At 35.8% G+C, this 17,344-nt stretch overlaps 1 protein-coding gene across 1 annotated transcript in view; it reads right to left on the reverse strand.

The window, feature by feature from the left end:
- itpr1b (inositol 1,4,5-trisphosphate receptor, type 1b) overlaps positions 1 to 17,344 on the reverse strand; it is a 154,227-nt gene that overhangs the window by 64,446 nt on the left and 72,437 nt on the right. The window contains exons 30-40 of the mRNA XM_016267396.1: positions 15,981 to 16,181; positions 15,654 to 15,905; positions 14,186 to 14,311; positions 13,739 to 13,867; positions 13,505 to 13,522; positions 11,934 to 11,960; positions 9,001 to 9,121; positions 7,688 to 7,872; positions 4,580 to 4,728; positions 2,616 to 2,727; positions 1,802 to 1,837 (exon numbers count right to left, since the gene is read on the reverse strand). Coding sequence (XP_016122882.1) covers positions 1,802 to 1,837; positions 2,616 to 2,727; positions 4,580 to 4,728; positions 7,688 to 7,872; positions 9,001 to 9,121; positions 11,934 to 11,960; positions 13,505 to 13,522; positions 13,739 to 13,867; positions 14,186 to 14,311; positions 15,654 to 15,905; positions 15,981 to 16,181 — 1,356 coding nt within the window. The remainder of the gene's footprint in view (positions 1 to 1,801; positions 1,838 to 2,615; positions 2,728 to 4,579; positions 4,729 to 7,687; positions 7,873 to 9,000; positions 9,122 to 11,933; positions 11,961 to 13,504; positions 13,523 to 13,738; positions 13,868 to 14,185; positions 14,312 to 15,653; positions 15,906 to 15,980; positions 16,182 to 17,344) is intronic.

Here is a 17,344-nt window from a genome sequence, read left to right on the forward strand (position 1 = left end):
TTTTTCCTATTTAAAACTTGACTCATCTGTAGTTACATCGTGTACCAAGACCGACTGAAAATGAAAAGTTGCTGTTTTCTAGGCCGATATGGCTAGGAACTATACTCGCATTCCGGCGTAATAATCAAGGAACTTTGCTGCCGTACCATGTTGACGGAAGTTAGCCTATTTTCAGGCGCTGCATAATATCATTGCTAAAACAGCAACTTTTCATTTTCCGTCGGTCTTAGTACACGATGTAACCACAGAAGAGTCAAGTTTTAAATAGGAAAAATATAGAAACTCTTTGGTCATTTTTGAGCGAGATGCTAACGGTCTAATCAGATTAAATGATCTATGCTAAGCTACAGCTAAAAGTGCTACCGCCAGACCCGGAGATCGGCTGAATGGATTCGAAAACGGTAAAACTCAACTGTTTAACTCTAGGGGAGTTGGAAAATGAGCCTATTTTCAAAAATAGTGGAGTGTTCCTTTAAGATATTAAGTCTTGTTTTCAGAAAAAATTATGTGAGTTTATGCTTAAGTCAGAATCTTAATTCAAAGGGAAAACAGGTTTATTTTTCTGGCCCCACTGCCATATATTTTTCTTATTTTAAGCAAAAACTCATTTTGATCAATATTTCAAAAAACAAGACTTAATATTGTCATTTTACATCGCAATCTTGATTTAGGAATGTTTCGATATTTATACCTAAAAACTAGCCAAAAAACTGAGTAAGAAAATATTTTGTTCATTAATAAGAATTTCAGATGATTGGAACCATTTCAGAAATCTAATTCATGGTATTCCGACTTCATTTCTAACTGATCCTGCTTTTTCCACAACCTCAATAAGCGTTTACGCATTTATATGCATCAGAGATCCATCAGAGCTTTTAACAATATGGTGTGTGGATGCCATGCTGTTTATTATGTATGCCTTTATTTTTGTGAATAGTCAACAGAAAACTGGCAGCAAAGCGTTTTATTTATTCAGAACCAGACTTTTTTTTACGCAAGCACTTCCGGAAAGACAAATCTAATTATAAAATAATTTATGCTTTATTCTATAACGTATGTATTCACGTTTCTCACATTAAAAGTTCAAATCACACACAAAAAAAAGATTTATATTGCTAATAAAACCGCTGAATTTGCAATTTTTTGGTTTGTCAGATCAAGAAATCACAAACGAAGACTGAAAACCGTTTTCAGTTGGAGCTTTCCTTGCAAATGCAGCTGAATGAGCCACAATTTCACAACTTACCTGAACTGGGTTTGGCTATATTTCAGTTTCGCTAGATCATCAGCGTAATGTGTTTTTGGCTGGATTAATACGGTGTTATTATCGTAAAAAAAACTCTGTAATTAATTGTTCTTCAGAGCTTAAGCACAGTGCCAATAATATATTTTGACGTCCCTGTTAAACCGCTACTGTTGTTGTGTCTCAGCAATGAATGTAACAGGAATGTAAACTTGAATTAAGGCTACACAGAGGAAGTGCGAACGAAGAGTGGTGGGCTGATACACTTACACGCATTTTCACCAGCACACGCCATCTAAAACAAGGCCAGTGGTAAAAAAAAACAACACATGCACAAGAAAAAACACTGAAACTATCAGGTGAGGTTAACTGCACGCAACCTCAACACACACAGACAGACAACAAAAACGGCCGGTTTGTGGTGAAGTCACATTGACAAACACCAGCAATAATCTCAAAGGAAAAGAGAACAAGCACTAAGTAGGACGACTACATTGGCACGAGAGTGGGAAGCCCAACTAAACATAGCAAATAATAAAACCAAAAATAAAAAACAACCTCAGCCACATCCAGCTCATCATCAAAGGCAATTAGCTGGAAGAGAAGAGCATACAGCAAAGTTAGTATCGTGAAGGAAGGAATCAGAGAACGCACAAATAAAAAAATGCCAAACGATGTTCGTTAGTGACATAACACAAGATTATTGTGATTGTTATTTATCAGCATTAGCTCGGAAAGCATTAGTTGCCAACTACAAAAAGGTGCGACTAAATCTTGTCATTTGTAGTTAAAGACCCCATGAATTCATGAGTGCAGTTTTCTTTCCAAAATAAAATAAAATAAAATAAAAAATCTACAGACATAGAATTAAAACCTTAAACTCTCTTTTTGTTTTCATGGAGTCTTTAAATCAGAAATTGGATATAGCCAGAATTAACATTATAATAAAATCTTGGGCATTCAGATATGTTAGTGACGTTAATTGGGTGTTAATTCATTTAGTGATGGTAAAAAAAACACATTAGGAAAATCAGCATGTTTTATAAAGTGTTAGGAGTCATGAACAGATGCATGTGTGTGTTTGTGTGCAGTTATGTATATAAAAGTATATAGGTTAATAAAAACAGCATGTCAGATGTTTAACATAGTCCTCTGAACTTGGTTTTAGGCGCTAATGTGGAAAGACGGAGTGAAGCGTGTCCTGTAGGCCTGTTTTGCTATTTTTATGGGTAATATGGACAAATGTCCAGTAACACACACCAAAGCATTCTTGTAATTTCATCAAGATGTATAATAGTGCTGTAGAAGACAGGATTGTGTAAGTGGAAGGATATTTTTCATTTGTTTTATGCAACCACAGCATGTATGTTACCTTCTCCCCATAGCCGCGGTCCTTCGTCATCATTTCTCGAAGTGTCTGCAGAACTTTTATACACAAACGCTCCTCGTTCTCCTCTAAAAGCTGTTTAGTGTGTTTGATTAATCTGAAAGAGAAAAACACAGTACGTCTCACAAGTTTGTTATATAATCTTTAGCAGACCTCAAAATGAATATTTGGTCTTTTACATTTTCAGTTAATATTGTGATTATTTGATTTATGGTTATTTTATTTTATTTTTTTAATAATGACCCCACGTTAATGCAGTATGACTGTCCTTATAAATATTCTGTAAACTAAAAAAAAGCTCTGACTTAAACTGAAAAGAAAAGAAACCAGATTGAAACCAGAATCTGAGCTGTTAATGGTCTTCCATTTTGCTCCCACTGACAGTACAAGGGACGCTTGCATTGTAATGAAACTCCATTCCTGAATCAGCTAATCCTGCATCTCAGCATTACTCCCACACGCAAACAAACATAGATGGCCACACAAACACACAGGTAATCTCTTTTGTAGCTCTGGCAGATGGAGAGGAGTCTCTCACAGCACAAGGACACACACTGAGGACAGGTGAAGGACAGTAAGCACTACTGCACCACTGCAGAATGCAGCTCAGTGATTTATTATTCATACGTTTCATATGTTTTCGAAATAAGTCTCTTATTCTCACCAAGGCTGCATTTATTTGATTGAAAATACAGTAAAAACACTAATATTGTGATTAGGGCTGAAACGATTAGTCGACATTATCGACGACAAATCTTTTTGTTGTCGAGTAGTCATTTGATCTTATTTTACCTAATGTAAGAGCCTGCAATAACGCGGTTTGACCAGTGTGGCGCTGTAGCGCAAGACTGTAATTCAGCCTTCCTGATGCAATTCAAGAGAAGACGACACAGCGCTATATATGCAGCGCGCTTTCCTCTCAATAACAAAATAAACACAACAAAAACTGACCGCAGTGTGAAAGCAGCAGTTAAGAACGCATCTGATTACATTACAGCGATGTGGATGTTTGCACGAGCTCTGCAGTTCGGTACTCCAGTAAAGTCCAGTCACGTCAATTCATATAACTTAGTACTTTATGCAATAGATAGCCTTAAATCAAGAAGCTTTACAGTATTAAACATGAAAAACCAGAGTCAGTGTCGCTTTTAGTTAGAATTAAAACTTGATTTTCTGTTATAAATCAACTCTCCAGTGTGGAGCTAGCTAATGAAAAAAATATTTTTATTAGTGGGAAAAAATATTTCATTAAAGTTATAGTTTGGTTTGCAGAGATCAAAGCTTGATCTAGCTCAGGACTGTTTTGATTATCATAACCCTATAAGGTATTTTAAGAGAGATTATGTTGTGAATAAAATAGTTTATTCAAAAATAAAACATCTCATCACTTACCTTTATTTTGTTTCTTATCCATATGACTTACAAAAGGAGATTTTAGGCAGAATGATGTGTTATTCAGTTACTTTTTCATTTAGCTAATTAAATAGAGAAACTCTCTTATTCACCGTCATCTCATTTTGTGTGCCAAATATATTTATTTGTATAAATTAATTGTATAATTGTAATTACATAATATGATTTTCAATAGCTGAAGTGATTACCTTAATTTATTTGTTAGAATTTGTATAACTCAATATTTTAACTAATTGCAAAAGTCGAATAATCAATAAATGTCTACTGATTAATCAGTGAAATAATCGTTGCTTAATCTAACGATTAATCGATTATCAAAATAATCGTTTGTTGCAGCCCTAATTGTGATATATTATTAGAATTATAAAGACTTTTTTTTTTTTGATCCTATATGTGTTTTAGGTCACCCAATGAAACATATTCACAGATGCTATTGGTTCATAACATAAAAATAGGAAGACTGTTATGACAGTTTTGTCCTCTCAGTTCAAGAAGATGGTTCTATGGTTTAAGGTTTATAGGAAAAGGAAACTCACTTAGAAATGAAGCCTCCGCTCTCGCATTTCCGTCGAGCATCTGTGTTTTCGGGGAAGAGCAGCTCTGGGCGATGCAGTACGTCCACCAACACCGAGAGCTCAGCTTGAACCAGCGGCCGCAGACGATCCTCCAGAGCAGACACGATGTCCTGACAAACACACATTAGGGCATTTATTTTGATCATATGCAACTAAAGCCATGCACAGTGACAATATAATACATTTTACCACAGGATGTACATGAGACACAAGCACCAAATGGGACTGAAACCTGACACTGACGAGTGCATAAATGTGGCTGCTAACTTTATATTAGAACCCAAACCTCACAAAGTATTTGTATGGCACATATCATACTCCACAGAGAGATGGAAACTGGCTTATTTCATATATGTGACCCTGGACCACAGTCATAAGGGTAAATTTTTTACATCTGAAAGCTGAATAAATACGTTTTCCATTGATGTATGGTTTGTTAGGATAGGACAGTATTTGGCCGAGATACAACACAATTTCACAATACAATATTTGAAAATCTGGAATCTGAGGGTGCAAAAAAAATCTAAATATCGAGAAAATCGCCTTTGAGGTTGTCCAAATGAAGTCTTTAGTCTTTAAGTTTTGACATATTTACGGTAGGAAATTTACAAAATATCTTCATGGAACATGATCTTTACTTAATATCCTAATGATTTTTGGCATAAAAGAAAAATGGATAATTTTGAGTCATACAATGTATTTTGGGCTATTGCTACAAATATACCCCAGCGACTTAAGACTGGTTTTGTGGGTCACATATGATACACTAAGTTTGAGTTGGATTGTTTTTTATGCCTCTCCTGCACTCCAAGGCTGCATTTATTTGATCAAAAATATTTTCATGTTTTAGATATAATATTAGGCTTAAAATGTACTATTTTAAAATGTACTATTTTACTGATGGAAAAGCTGAATTTTCAGCAGCCGTTCTCCAGTCTTCAGTATCATATGATTCTAATATGCTGATTTGCTATTTGAGAAATATGATTATCATTGTTGAAAACAGTTGTGCCGTATAATATTTTTGCAGAAAAACCATGATACATTTCAGGATTCATTGATAAATAGAAAGTTCAAAAGAACAGTAGCTATTTGTTTTTTATTTATTCGTTTATTTTTTCATGTAAATGCCTTTACTGTCATTTTTGGTCAATAAAATACATCCATTTTTTTGTTTAAATAATCTTTCTGACTCTACTGAAACTTTTGTACATATTTTATTGAAACAATATTAAACTACATTTATTTTGTTAATATATTTTATATTATTAAATACTGAATGTTTTGCCCTTTCATATGTGTAACAAACAGGCGATCATGTCACTTGCAACATCATATATGAAGTGAGCACGTCTCTGTCTCTGTCTAAAAAAACATCTTGTATATTTTCATTGGCACTGGCAGGTGTGGTAAAAAGCCATTTTTGGACCCAGGCCACAAATATTGTCAGCACCAAGGGCATGATTTGTTTTCATAGCGAGGGATGAATCCAGCAGCCCTAAGGCTCATAGCACAGACGTGAGTTGTGCAAACGTGTCTGAATACTTGCCAACTCACGCCCCAGCTGCACGGGGGTGGAGACAGACGTGATGAAGCCATGGTTTACCGCAACTCGCTAACTCACCCTTCCCCTCCCCCAGACTAGATGACACCCCTCCACTGACCTCTATCCCCTTCACCATCTTCTGGGTGGAGTATGAAAGCAGTATTTTAAAACGAGAGGAAATGCATGTTTCTACCCACAACACCAACTTCTGATGACAAGGTGTCTTTTGTTCAGCATTTCAAAATTGCACCTTTCAAAGAAATTAACTGCTGTTCCTCTGTTAAACACAACAGCAGGAGCTTCTTGATACCACTGGAGACATATCAGTAGAAGTTGCTGTATCCGTTTGTATGGCGTCACATGGGCCATTTAACCAAACATGCTCTGCATTTAAAAATAACTTTAATACTGATATACATACATATATTTTTTTCCCTCAGTCATCATGTGGATGTTGTTTTTGAACTTTCCTCAATCCAGTTCTTCCAACTTCTTGCTTTATTATTACTTTTAAATAATTATTAATATATATATATATATATATATATAATTTTTTGCACATTAACATTTTTTTTAATTACTTTTTAATTTCTTTCCAAAATAATAAAACAAAAGCTAGCATTAGCTTTAGCTAGCATTACCATAATACTTTTCACATATTAAACTATGACAAAAAAATAAAACTATAAAATACAATAAAATATACTACTATAAAAATACAGTTCTTTTGTGTCAACTCATTTTTGTTATGTTTGTTAACGTTGTTGCCATGAATTTTTTATAATAAATGAAATGCAAATTAAAAAGCATAATACTACTATACTACACTATTTTAACACTATAATAATATATCAAACAAATTCTCTATAAAATATTAAAAAACATTACATTACAAACCACATTTAAATTATTATAACCTTAAGCTGTTAAATACATTTTTCAAATTAAGTTATTTTTTTTTCTTCAAACAAATTAAACTGCAAATCCTGTTACCATCAACATTGTAGCCTTTCTGAAGGCAGTATTTTATACAAACATATGTTAAAATGTATTAATTTAGCTTGAGATGGCGCAATGCAATTTATCATCACTTAAATGCATTATTTATCTGATAGAACATCTACAATTTTACAGTAAAAACCATCTTATCAAACTGGACATGCACCAGTTTCATAAAATGATCCATATAGAATGTGTCGGTGTGAGCTGGAATCTTCAATTAGTGCCAAAAGACAAACATTATCAGAACATTCCACCCTGACTCAACTTCCCTATAACAATGCACATGAATTCCTGGAACTAATTTCCTGTTCCCCCACCTCTTCAAATTCCATTTTGCAATGCATCTGGAACAATATAGATGAGGTTTTTATACACATGATTGACCAACCGACCGTATGACCAAACAATGATTTTTAACAATAATGCTATTTTTAAGTGTGTCTTGATGAAAGCTATTGTGACGCAGTATTTAATACAAAAACATTGCGTTATTGGCTGTTCTCCGGAGACCCCGCCCTCACCTGCAGCCTCTCAATGATGTTCCTGTAATCTTTGGAAGTGGTGAGCGTTGAGTCTCTTCTGGACGCGTTGCGAGCTGACATCCTCCAATTGAGGATGGTTTTCTGTACCACATTGTTGGACTTCACAAACAGGTTGTTCACCTGGCTGTCCAAATCCACAGGGATGGCGATCGCTCTGCTCTTGGCTGAAAAAAAAGACAATTGTAAATACAATTACATGCACACTTAAAGGGATAGTTCAGCCAAAAATTTTAATTTGATGTTTATCTGCTTACTTCCAGGGCATCCAAGATGTAGGTGACTTTGTTTCTTCAGTAGAACACAAACGAAGATTTTTAATTCAAACCGTTGCAGTCTGTCAGTCTTATAATAGAGGTGAATGGGAATCAATACTTTGAGAGTCAAAAAAAGACATACACAAACAAACCTGCGGCTCATGATGATACATTGATCTGTATCAGCCGTGCATGACGTGTCTTCTTCTTCTTCTTACTTTATGGCGGATCGCAGACTTATAAGTGCATTACCGCCACCTATCTCTCAAATGGTCCATTGACACTCCTAATTGAGATTGTAGATAGAGTGTCAATGGTCCATTTGAGAGATAGGTGGCGGTAATGCACTTATAAGTCTGCGATCCGCCATAAAGTAAGAAGAAGAAGAAGAAGAAGATGTGTCACGCTACGGCTGTCGAGGACGTGCTCAGATTGTAGACACTCTATCTACAATCTCAATTAGGAGTGTCAATGGACCATTTGAGAGATAGGTGGCGGTAATGCACTTATAAGTCTGCGATCCGCCATAAAGTAAGAAGAAGAAGAAGACGCGTCACGCTACGGCTGTCGAGGACGTGCTCAGGACAGTTCAGACACTGCAGCGCATCAGAGCTAAAAAAAAAACGATATAAATACTGTTCAGTTTCTTGCACAGACCGGTCGTTTCGTGTCTTTACACATCAATGTATCGTCACGAGCCGCAGGGTTTAATTTGTTTTTTTTTTATTCTCAAAGCCGTGATTCCCATTCACCTTCATTATAAGACTGACAGACTGCAACGGTTTGAGTTAAAAATCTCCGTTTGTATTCTACTGAAGAAACAAAGTCACCTACATCTTGGATGCCCTGGGGGTAAGCAGATAAACATACAATTTTTCATTTTTGGGTGAACTATCCCTTTAATACAGCAAATGGTGAAATCATCTCTTTACGCCTCAGATTTTTATTTTAAAGGACGGATGTAAAGATAAATGGAAATGGAGCTGCATGAGGTTCATTTATGTAAAGTTTGAATACTTGTTACAGTCAAATACTTACCCACATCAGACAGAACCTTAATACAGCTCTCCACTGAGGCTTTCTGGGCAGGAACGAGCCAGTTACAGTGGTAAACTCTGAAAACCCCCTGCAGGAGCTGCACAAACACAGGCTGCCGGGTCTGGAGAACAAGAATGCAAAAACAACGAGAGAGGACAGAGAAAAGGATGGAGAGAGATTATATTAGACACAGAGAGACAAAAGGAGGGGAAACAAATAACTACACAATAATAATAGAGAAGCTGAGAGGAAACTTCTGTGATGGACACTTTCAAAAGCTTCACGTTTTCAAGTGAATGAAACATCTGTGCACCATTTTTGGTTTCTACAACATCTTCAATAGAAGGTTCGATAGAAGTTCAATTCTATCGACAGCATAAGACCCCAAAGTCTGTGGGTCAATGATAGGGCTGTGCGATTAATCGAAATCGTCATAAAATCGCGATTTGAGCTTGCGCGATTTCTAAATCGCTTTATAGCACGATTTTCCACGCCCCCAACCTCCCGCAGTATGCTATCCGAACCAATCAGAATGCAGCGCGCCTAAATGGAGCACAAGAACAGAACAGACCGGGCGGGCATACAAACGTAACACCAGGTTCACACACTCCGTCTGTGGTGCGTATTTTTTCCACGCCCATGTTACCGGATAAGAGCGTTCACACTGCACACGATTGCGATCTGGCAGTGCGCTCCAGGAGCGGGGCGTCTGCAGCAGTCATGCTGCAATCGTTTCCGCACGGAATCTATTTCTGCTGTGCTGCACGCACTGAATTAAAGTGGCAGCGCATTATTCGCTGTAAAAATTTACATGGACTGACATGGAAATTTTGTAATTACACTATAAATGCATATAATTAAAGTCTACTGTTTCACAGTCAACACATGGCTTGTTGGCTAGATTTAAAACAAGGAAAAGTGCACTTTTAGATTAACAAGGCAATAATAGATTGCACTTGTGGTGGTAGTTAAACAAAGTTATATTGAGTTTAAACGTGAATATGTCTATGAAAGATTGTATTACTGTTCTGTGATAAAAGAGAATCACAATGCTGAAAAAGCATTTTCAGAAACAACGTTTGGATTTGAAATCAAAATAATGGATAAATGTTGTTTGAGGTAAACAGCCGTGGATCAGGAGCGGACTGCAAACGCATCCTGTGCGAAAGCAAAATGAGTCTGTGCTGCTTCTGCACCGCATACACATACTGTATACGCACTGCAGACGGAGTACGTGTGAACTTGGCGAAACAAAACCAATGCATGGCAAAAAGAAAATCCCTGGACACGGAATTTTTTTTTCCTGCCATATGTCTATTCTAGAGACATTTTGTTACACCTTTACTTAGTGATTATTTTGCCTTATGTCTGTTCTAGAGACATGTTACAGCTTTCTGATAAAGCTCTAATTGGTTTTCTTTTGGAAATATGTTTCAAATTCACACTGAATGCATTAATGACTGTAAAGCATGTTTGTGTGTGTGTGTGTCAAAATCGTGATTAAAATCGCGAAATCGCAAAATTGATCAAAGAAATCGCAATAGGTTTTTTTTGTCCATATCGCACAGCCCTAGTCGAGGCATTCCAGAATTTTAAAGCAGCTCATATGTTGGTTAAAGCGCTTATGTCATATGTTGCCAACATAATTCCTACATTTTTTAAAGAAAAAAAAAATACTTTTATTAAGCAAGGATGATCAACAGTGAAAGTAAAGACATGTATGATGCTATAATAGATTTATATTTTAAATAAACGCTGACCTTTTGAACTTTCTATTAATCAAAGAATCAAATCAATAAAAAAAATGCATTTTCATAAAAAATATTTTTCAACAAATATGTTTTTAAGCTATCATGAAAAAAATATATATCAAGCAGCAACTGTTTTCAACATTAATAACAGTAAATGTTTCTTGAGCAGCAAATCAGCATATTAGAATGATTTCTGCAGGATCATGTGACACTGAAGACTGGAGTAATGATGCTGAAAATTCAGCTTCGTCAATACTGGAAAAAATTACATTTCAAAATATATTCAGAAAAAAAAAAATATGGTAATAAAATTCACAATATTACAATTTTTAATTAAATAAATGCAGCCTTGGTGCTCATACGAGGCTTCTTTCCAAAAAGGTCAAAACAAATCTCACTGGCCCCAAACATTTTATCTGTCTGACTTTAGTAAAGCTAATAGAATTACTACACATGCCATTTTTGTTTGATTGCACAAACTAAGGGACTGGTTTCTGTGGTATTCCACAGCAGAAGATGCTATCAATAGAGACTAGCTTACATTGAACCTGACACATCTCATTAAAGACAGTTTCTTAAAAAGAAATTCATACACCCATATTTGTGGACATTTCTCTAATTTTCTTACACGTATATAGGCTAAAAGGTTAACAAATTATGATGTGTTGACACCTCCAGTGACAGAAACTAACACCACATCTTACCACCAACACAATGGGTGAGAACGCAACAACACTCACAAGAAATGTGCAAAGCTGAGAGGAAGGATGGCATGTTTACCACGCTACAACTGCAAGACTTGTTCAAACGCTTTCTGGACGACTAGTCTAGTGCGCACAAGTTCTTAATTGTGAGGCTAAAAGGTTAACAAATTATGATGTGTTGACACCTCCAGTGACAGAAACTAACACCACATCTTACCACCAACACAATGGGTGAGAACGCAACAACACTCACAAGAAATGTGCAAAGCTGAGAGGAAGGATGGCATGTTTACCACGCTACAACTGCAAGACTTGTTCTGGACGACTAGTCTAGTGCGCACAAGTTCTTAATTGTGAAAAAAAAAAACTCAGTGTGATCTAGTTTCCCACTCAAACAGGATTACTAGCGAAGAGTCTAACCTAAACTACATCACCACATTCCATGAGCAACCACTGTGAAGTCATTACAAAGCGGTACCTCAGTTATTTTGCCTAAAATGGAGGCCTGTCACAACAAAGAGAGATGTGAGAGATCAGAGAAGGAAGCTGTCATGAAGCAACACTTCCAGGAAAGAATGAATGGGGTTTAGGATCGATACACGACACAGTATGAGGAGGCACTTGCTACTTTACAACTGCAGACTAAAGTAATAAAAATAAATTCATTCATTCATTAAAAAATAAGATTTGTCTGTATCTACATTGGTCAAAGGAAACCAGACATTTATAATGTTACAAAGATTTTAACATCAAATAAATGCTGTTTTTAAGCTTCCCATTCATCAAAATGTCATGACAAATACAATCTAAATATCTACAAAAATATTAAGCAGCAACTGTTTTCAACATTGATGATAGTAGGAATGTTTCTTGAGCACCAAATCAGCATATTAGAATGATTTCTGATGAATCATGTGACACTGAAGACTGAAGCAAAAAATTCAGAAATTTCAGCAGCATTTCAGAAGAATATATGACATTACATTACAATTATAGCCTTGGTGAGCATAAGTGAATTCTTTCAAAAACATATAAATGGTAGTGTAAATATATATGTATATATAATATAAAAATATGTAATAATAATAATAATAAACATAGATAATACGTAATAATATAGATAATATAATATAGATATAATATGTAATATATAGATATAGATATAATATGTAATAATAATAATATTATTATTATTATTAGATGATAGATAGATATTATATTTTATTAATTACATACTGTAGAATTAGTAATTGTATAATTGTACCAAAATCCTTTTGTTTTTTTTCTTAATGCATTTTCTAAAAAATCATATTTAAAATATAAACATAAAAATAAAATTCATGAGAAGTACATTTCTAGTCCTCTTTACTATTATGTGCATTACTGTATTACTGTAATTCAAAATAAATGATATATACTGTCATATGAATTGTCTTTCATCACATAATAGTAGTATTTTATCACCGAAAAGTTGAGAATAATGAAAAAATTACATAAAATATCTGTCTTGATGCAAGATTTAACTTATTTTGATCTGTAAAAACAAACAGTGAAGTCTACTTTTAAAGTTCTAAGCTCTTTAAAACCTAACTAAGGAAATAGGCATCATGTCACCTAAAGTTCAGAAAGTGAAAATAATGGTACGGTACAGATCTAGTACCATTCATGTGATTTCTTTTATCTCCAGAGAGCAAAGTCAGACGGGCTACATGGAAAGACGGACAATAGTAAAAATACCAGGATTTCCAAGAAAAGCTATACTGTCAGCCTCCACAGCCACCAACGCTCTACAAGCATACACACACTATGTGGATCGGCCCTGGTTTCTCTCATTGCGAAATGGAGATGTGGGAAGTGTGTGCATGTTGATGAGAGAGGAGGGCTCTTGGAAAGCTCTGAGCGGTGCGTCAGTCGCCAGTGGTCAGGCTGATTCTTTAGAAACCCCTGAGTGTGATGAAATGGCCTGAACTTCTACAGATCCTACGGGTCTCACAAAGGACACCAGCAGGTTAGCGCTAGAGAAGGGGAGGGGCTTTTACAGATACTTACATGCATTTGATGTGCCACCTAAGCGAGGAAGAGGTGAAAAATGGTTAAGATATTATCTGGACGGTATATTTTCCCACGTGTAAAGATAACGATGTGTTTCCTTCAAAGAAATCAAGCTGCTGTAGAAACTGAAGAAGGTGGTGAACCAAATATGAACTGAAACTGACAGCTGAAAGCAACACATACTTAACTTGTGCAGATATATCATGAATATTTCAGTATTGGGGTCATTACCTGTAAACTAGTGCTTTGGTCGGAGAAAGGGGAGCTGAAAAATGTCGTCACAATACTCATCACGGTTTCTGTCACGTAGCTTTCTAACGTCGTGTCAGCATGTTTGCGGTCACTTGTATTGTTGCAGACCTGGATGCAAAGCAAGCATAAAGAATAGACAGAATTATTGTGGCCTTGAGTCATTTGCTTCAGTAAGCACAGTCAGAACATACAATGATTCACCCCTTTGCTGCCCCAAAAAAGGACTGCAGACGTCATATAAATAAAAACCCATATAATACCACAAATAATGAATCACTCCTACTCAACTTGAAAAAAACCCACAGGCAATCAACAATTAGACAATGTTAGTTGCACGCTAGCAAGCAACAGATTGGTACTTTTTGGTACTTTACACCTAAACGATTCATTGGGGTTGGGAAAAATCCCCAAATCGGCTTCCATTACCCTGCATATGTCGACCAGAAAGTTCTCAAAGAGCTTCCACATGTGGTTGCTTGTGTAGATCTCCTTCATTTCGACCTCTGTGTCCACGTAGCAATGGTTCAGGAAGTTGATATATGCAATTTTGACCTAAAAAAGGACAGTATACACGCAACTTAATATTCGCAACAAAGATATCAGTAAGCCATATTCTGGGGCTACCTGACTTAGGGAGACGACAGCAATTAGAACAGTGAGATATATATAGTATTTAAAAAAATATTTAATTAATTTAAGTTTTATGTATTTGTAATTAGATTTATTTTTTCTTATGTCTTCAAAAAAATCTAATTGAAGACCAGTTAGAGCAGATAACTCAGATTCTAAATGATATCATTTAATTGTTTTTAATAAAACCTTTCAAATAATTTAGGTTTTATGTAATAAAATAGAATGAATACAAATGCAATTACATTTATTTATTTATGTTCTATATATTAAAATCATGTAACTTAAAAAAAAAGAATTAAATTAAGTTTCATGTATTAAAAAATAATATTTTAAAATGTAAATCAATGTCATTTTAATTTATGTTTCATTTATTAAAAATATCAAATTGTTTTAAAACTAAAAAAAAAAACTAAATTAATTTATTTAATTAAATTTTTATGTATTCAAATAAAAATTACATTAATTTATTTAAGTTTTATATATTAAACTAATCGGTAACACTTTATTTAAGGTGTCCTTATTACACGTTACATGTATTTACTATTATAATAAAAATAAATAATGCATAATTACATGCAAGTAACCCTAAGCCAAACCCTAATCCTAACCATATAGTAAGTACATATAGTAAATTCATATTACTATTATTCCGTACTTAAATGTATAATTACACTGTAACAATGACACCTTAAAATAATGTGTAACCAAATCATCTAACTGAATTAAATCGCTAAAGAAACATAATAAAAAAAAATTAACTTAAACAACAATATTTTTTAAATATTTTCCCCTCAGCAACTTTTACTGAAGAACATAAGGTTCTTGCAATGTATGGAATTACAACATTATTAAATATATCTCCCACTTTGTGGTACTTGATTTTGAAAACAAGCAGCTTTGTCATAACTACAGAATAAATATTAGATTTTAGCTTTTAATTCTTGTGTTAGACAATAGGGGGCCCTTTGAGTTAAACAGACCCACTAATTTAGACTTTGAACATTCGGCCAGTGCCAATCTAGTCTCATATATCCAGATTTTGGACTTGTCTGGTACTCACTTAATCTGTGAGTACCGCTTAATCTGGCCAAAATTCACACACTTAGACAGGAACAGACCATCTGACCAATATAAAATATCCAAGCACAGTTTTTGTTTTTATGTGCCGTTTAGGGGAGGCTAAACAGACAATACCACAATAACACAATGTTAAAATAACAATAACACCCTCAAATTATGCAGCAACCTCTAGGCCACTGACCTCAGGGATGCAGTCTTTGTGTGTAACCACACGGACAATATCGTCCAACGGCAGCAAGGAGTTGCACTTGATCTCGGTGTAGACATTTTTGCCCTCCGTGCAGACGGCCAGCAGCTCCACCAGGTGGATGTGGTACATGAGAGGGCTGTTTTCATCCATCCGGTCACGCTCCGAACGCATCATCTGGACCAGAGTCTGGAAGGAGGCCCGGTCATTATAAAAGACCAGCACATCCTCTCCAGAGTTCACCAACTGCAGAAACAAAACTGATTCGTGTTAGACATAACCACCAAAACCAAAAGCAATTTCAGCACATCAGCCACCCACCTCAGCCATTACGATATCCTGGCATTTTTTGATAAATTTGTTCTCGGCCTTGACGATGGTCTGCAGGAACTTCAGGTACTGCACGTGTCTGCCGTGGGTCTCGATGCAGTGGACGAAGTGCTGCACGACGCGCTCGTTCATCTCACTGCAAAGCTGGAAGTTGTTCATGAAGATGTGCTGCATGGTGATGGCCTCCAGGATCTACACATGACAAAAAAAGATCAGATGTGTTCTGTTTGTTCTGTGAAAAAGCAAAAAAACCTAAACAAAACAGTTTTTTGGGTCTGTCTCTTTAAATGCAAATGAGCTGCTGTTCCCCACCCTCTTTTCCAGAATAGAACTGCGCCATTACAGCTGGTACCTGCTAAAAACATCTGTTTTTGTTCTGATCATCATATTTATCGTGATGAAATCATGCGTTTTAAACCATATGAGTTTAAACTTCTGATATACGGTTTTCTGAGCGAACACATCCGAAGCACACGGAGAGAAAGCAGCGGTCACAGCATGTGAGTACTAAACTAAGTTCTCATTCACACACGTTAAAAACACACATAAGTTGCAAAAACAGTCGGTTATGTCTGTGATGGTAAACTGCTGGGAAATAAATCGCAGGTTTATTTTAGATCTGTGTGGCAGCAGCAATATACAGTAAATAAATTAATAAATCCATTGCTCTTTTGTCTCCTCTGAGGCTGGGACTCTAAACAGCGTTCTGTGCTCGTCTGTGCAGCCAAAGACAGAACAGTTAGCGTGTTTTGCTCAAACTTTCACCATGGCATTAGAACTGGTACACCATTGTCACTTGCAAAATAAAAATGAGGCGCCGTGGGTGGAAACTTACAGATTAAGGGGCGGTAATATTATAATGAGATCCCTTTGCCACATCACCAAGGGAGCGAAATCAGACGCGCTCGTTTTCTCAGATGCTTGCAGAAAAAGGCTTACCAAAACAAAGTTACTGGGTTAATCTTTTAATTCATCTTTTTCACGCTTCCTTGGTTGGTAGATGCACTGGGGACCTGATTATAGCACTTAAAACCTGGAAAAGTCTGATTTTCATGATATGTCACCTTTAAAGGGGTCATATGATGCGATTTCAATTTTTCCTTTCTCTTAGGAGTGTTACAAGCTCTTGGTGCATAAAGAAGATCTGTAAAGTTGCAAAGACTAAAGTCTCAAATCCAAAGAGATATTCTTTATAAAAGTTAAGAGTCAACCACGCCTACCTAAAACGGCTCGTTCTAACACGCCCCCACATGTCTACGTCACAATGTGGGAAGATTTGCATAACGCCGTCCAAATGTTCACGCAAAGAAAGAAGGCGTAACTTTTATTCTCGCTGCAGTATTGTTGCTGCCGCC

This window comes from Sinocyclocheilus grahami, unplaced genomic scaffold, assembly GCF_001515645.1.
Source record: "Sinocyclocheilus grahami isolate Dianchi unplaced genomic scaffold, SAMN03320097.WGS_v1.1 scaffold3.1, whole genome shotgun sequence".
NCBI lineage: Eukaryota > Metazoa > Chordata > Actinopteri > Cypriniformes > Cyprinidae > Sinocyclocheilus > Sinocyclocheilus grahami.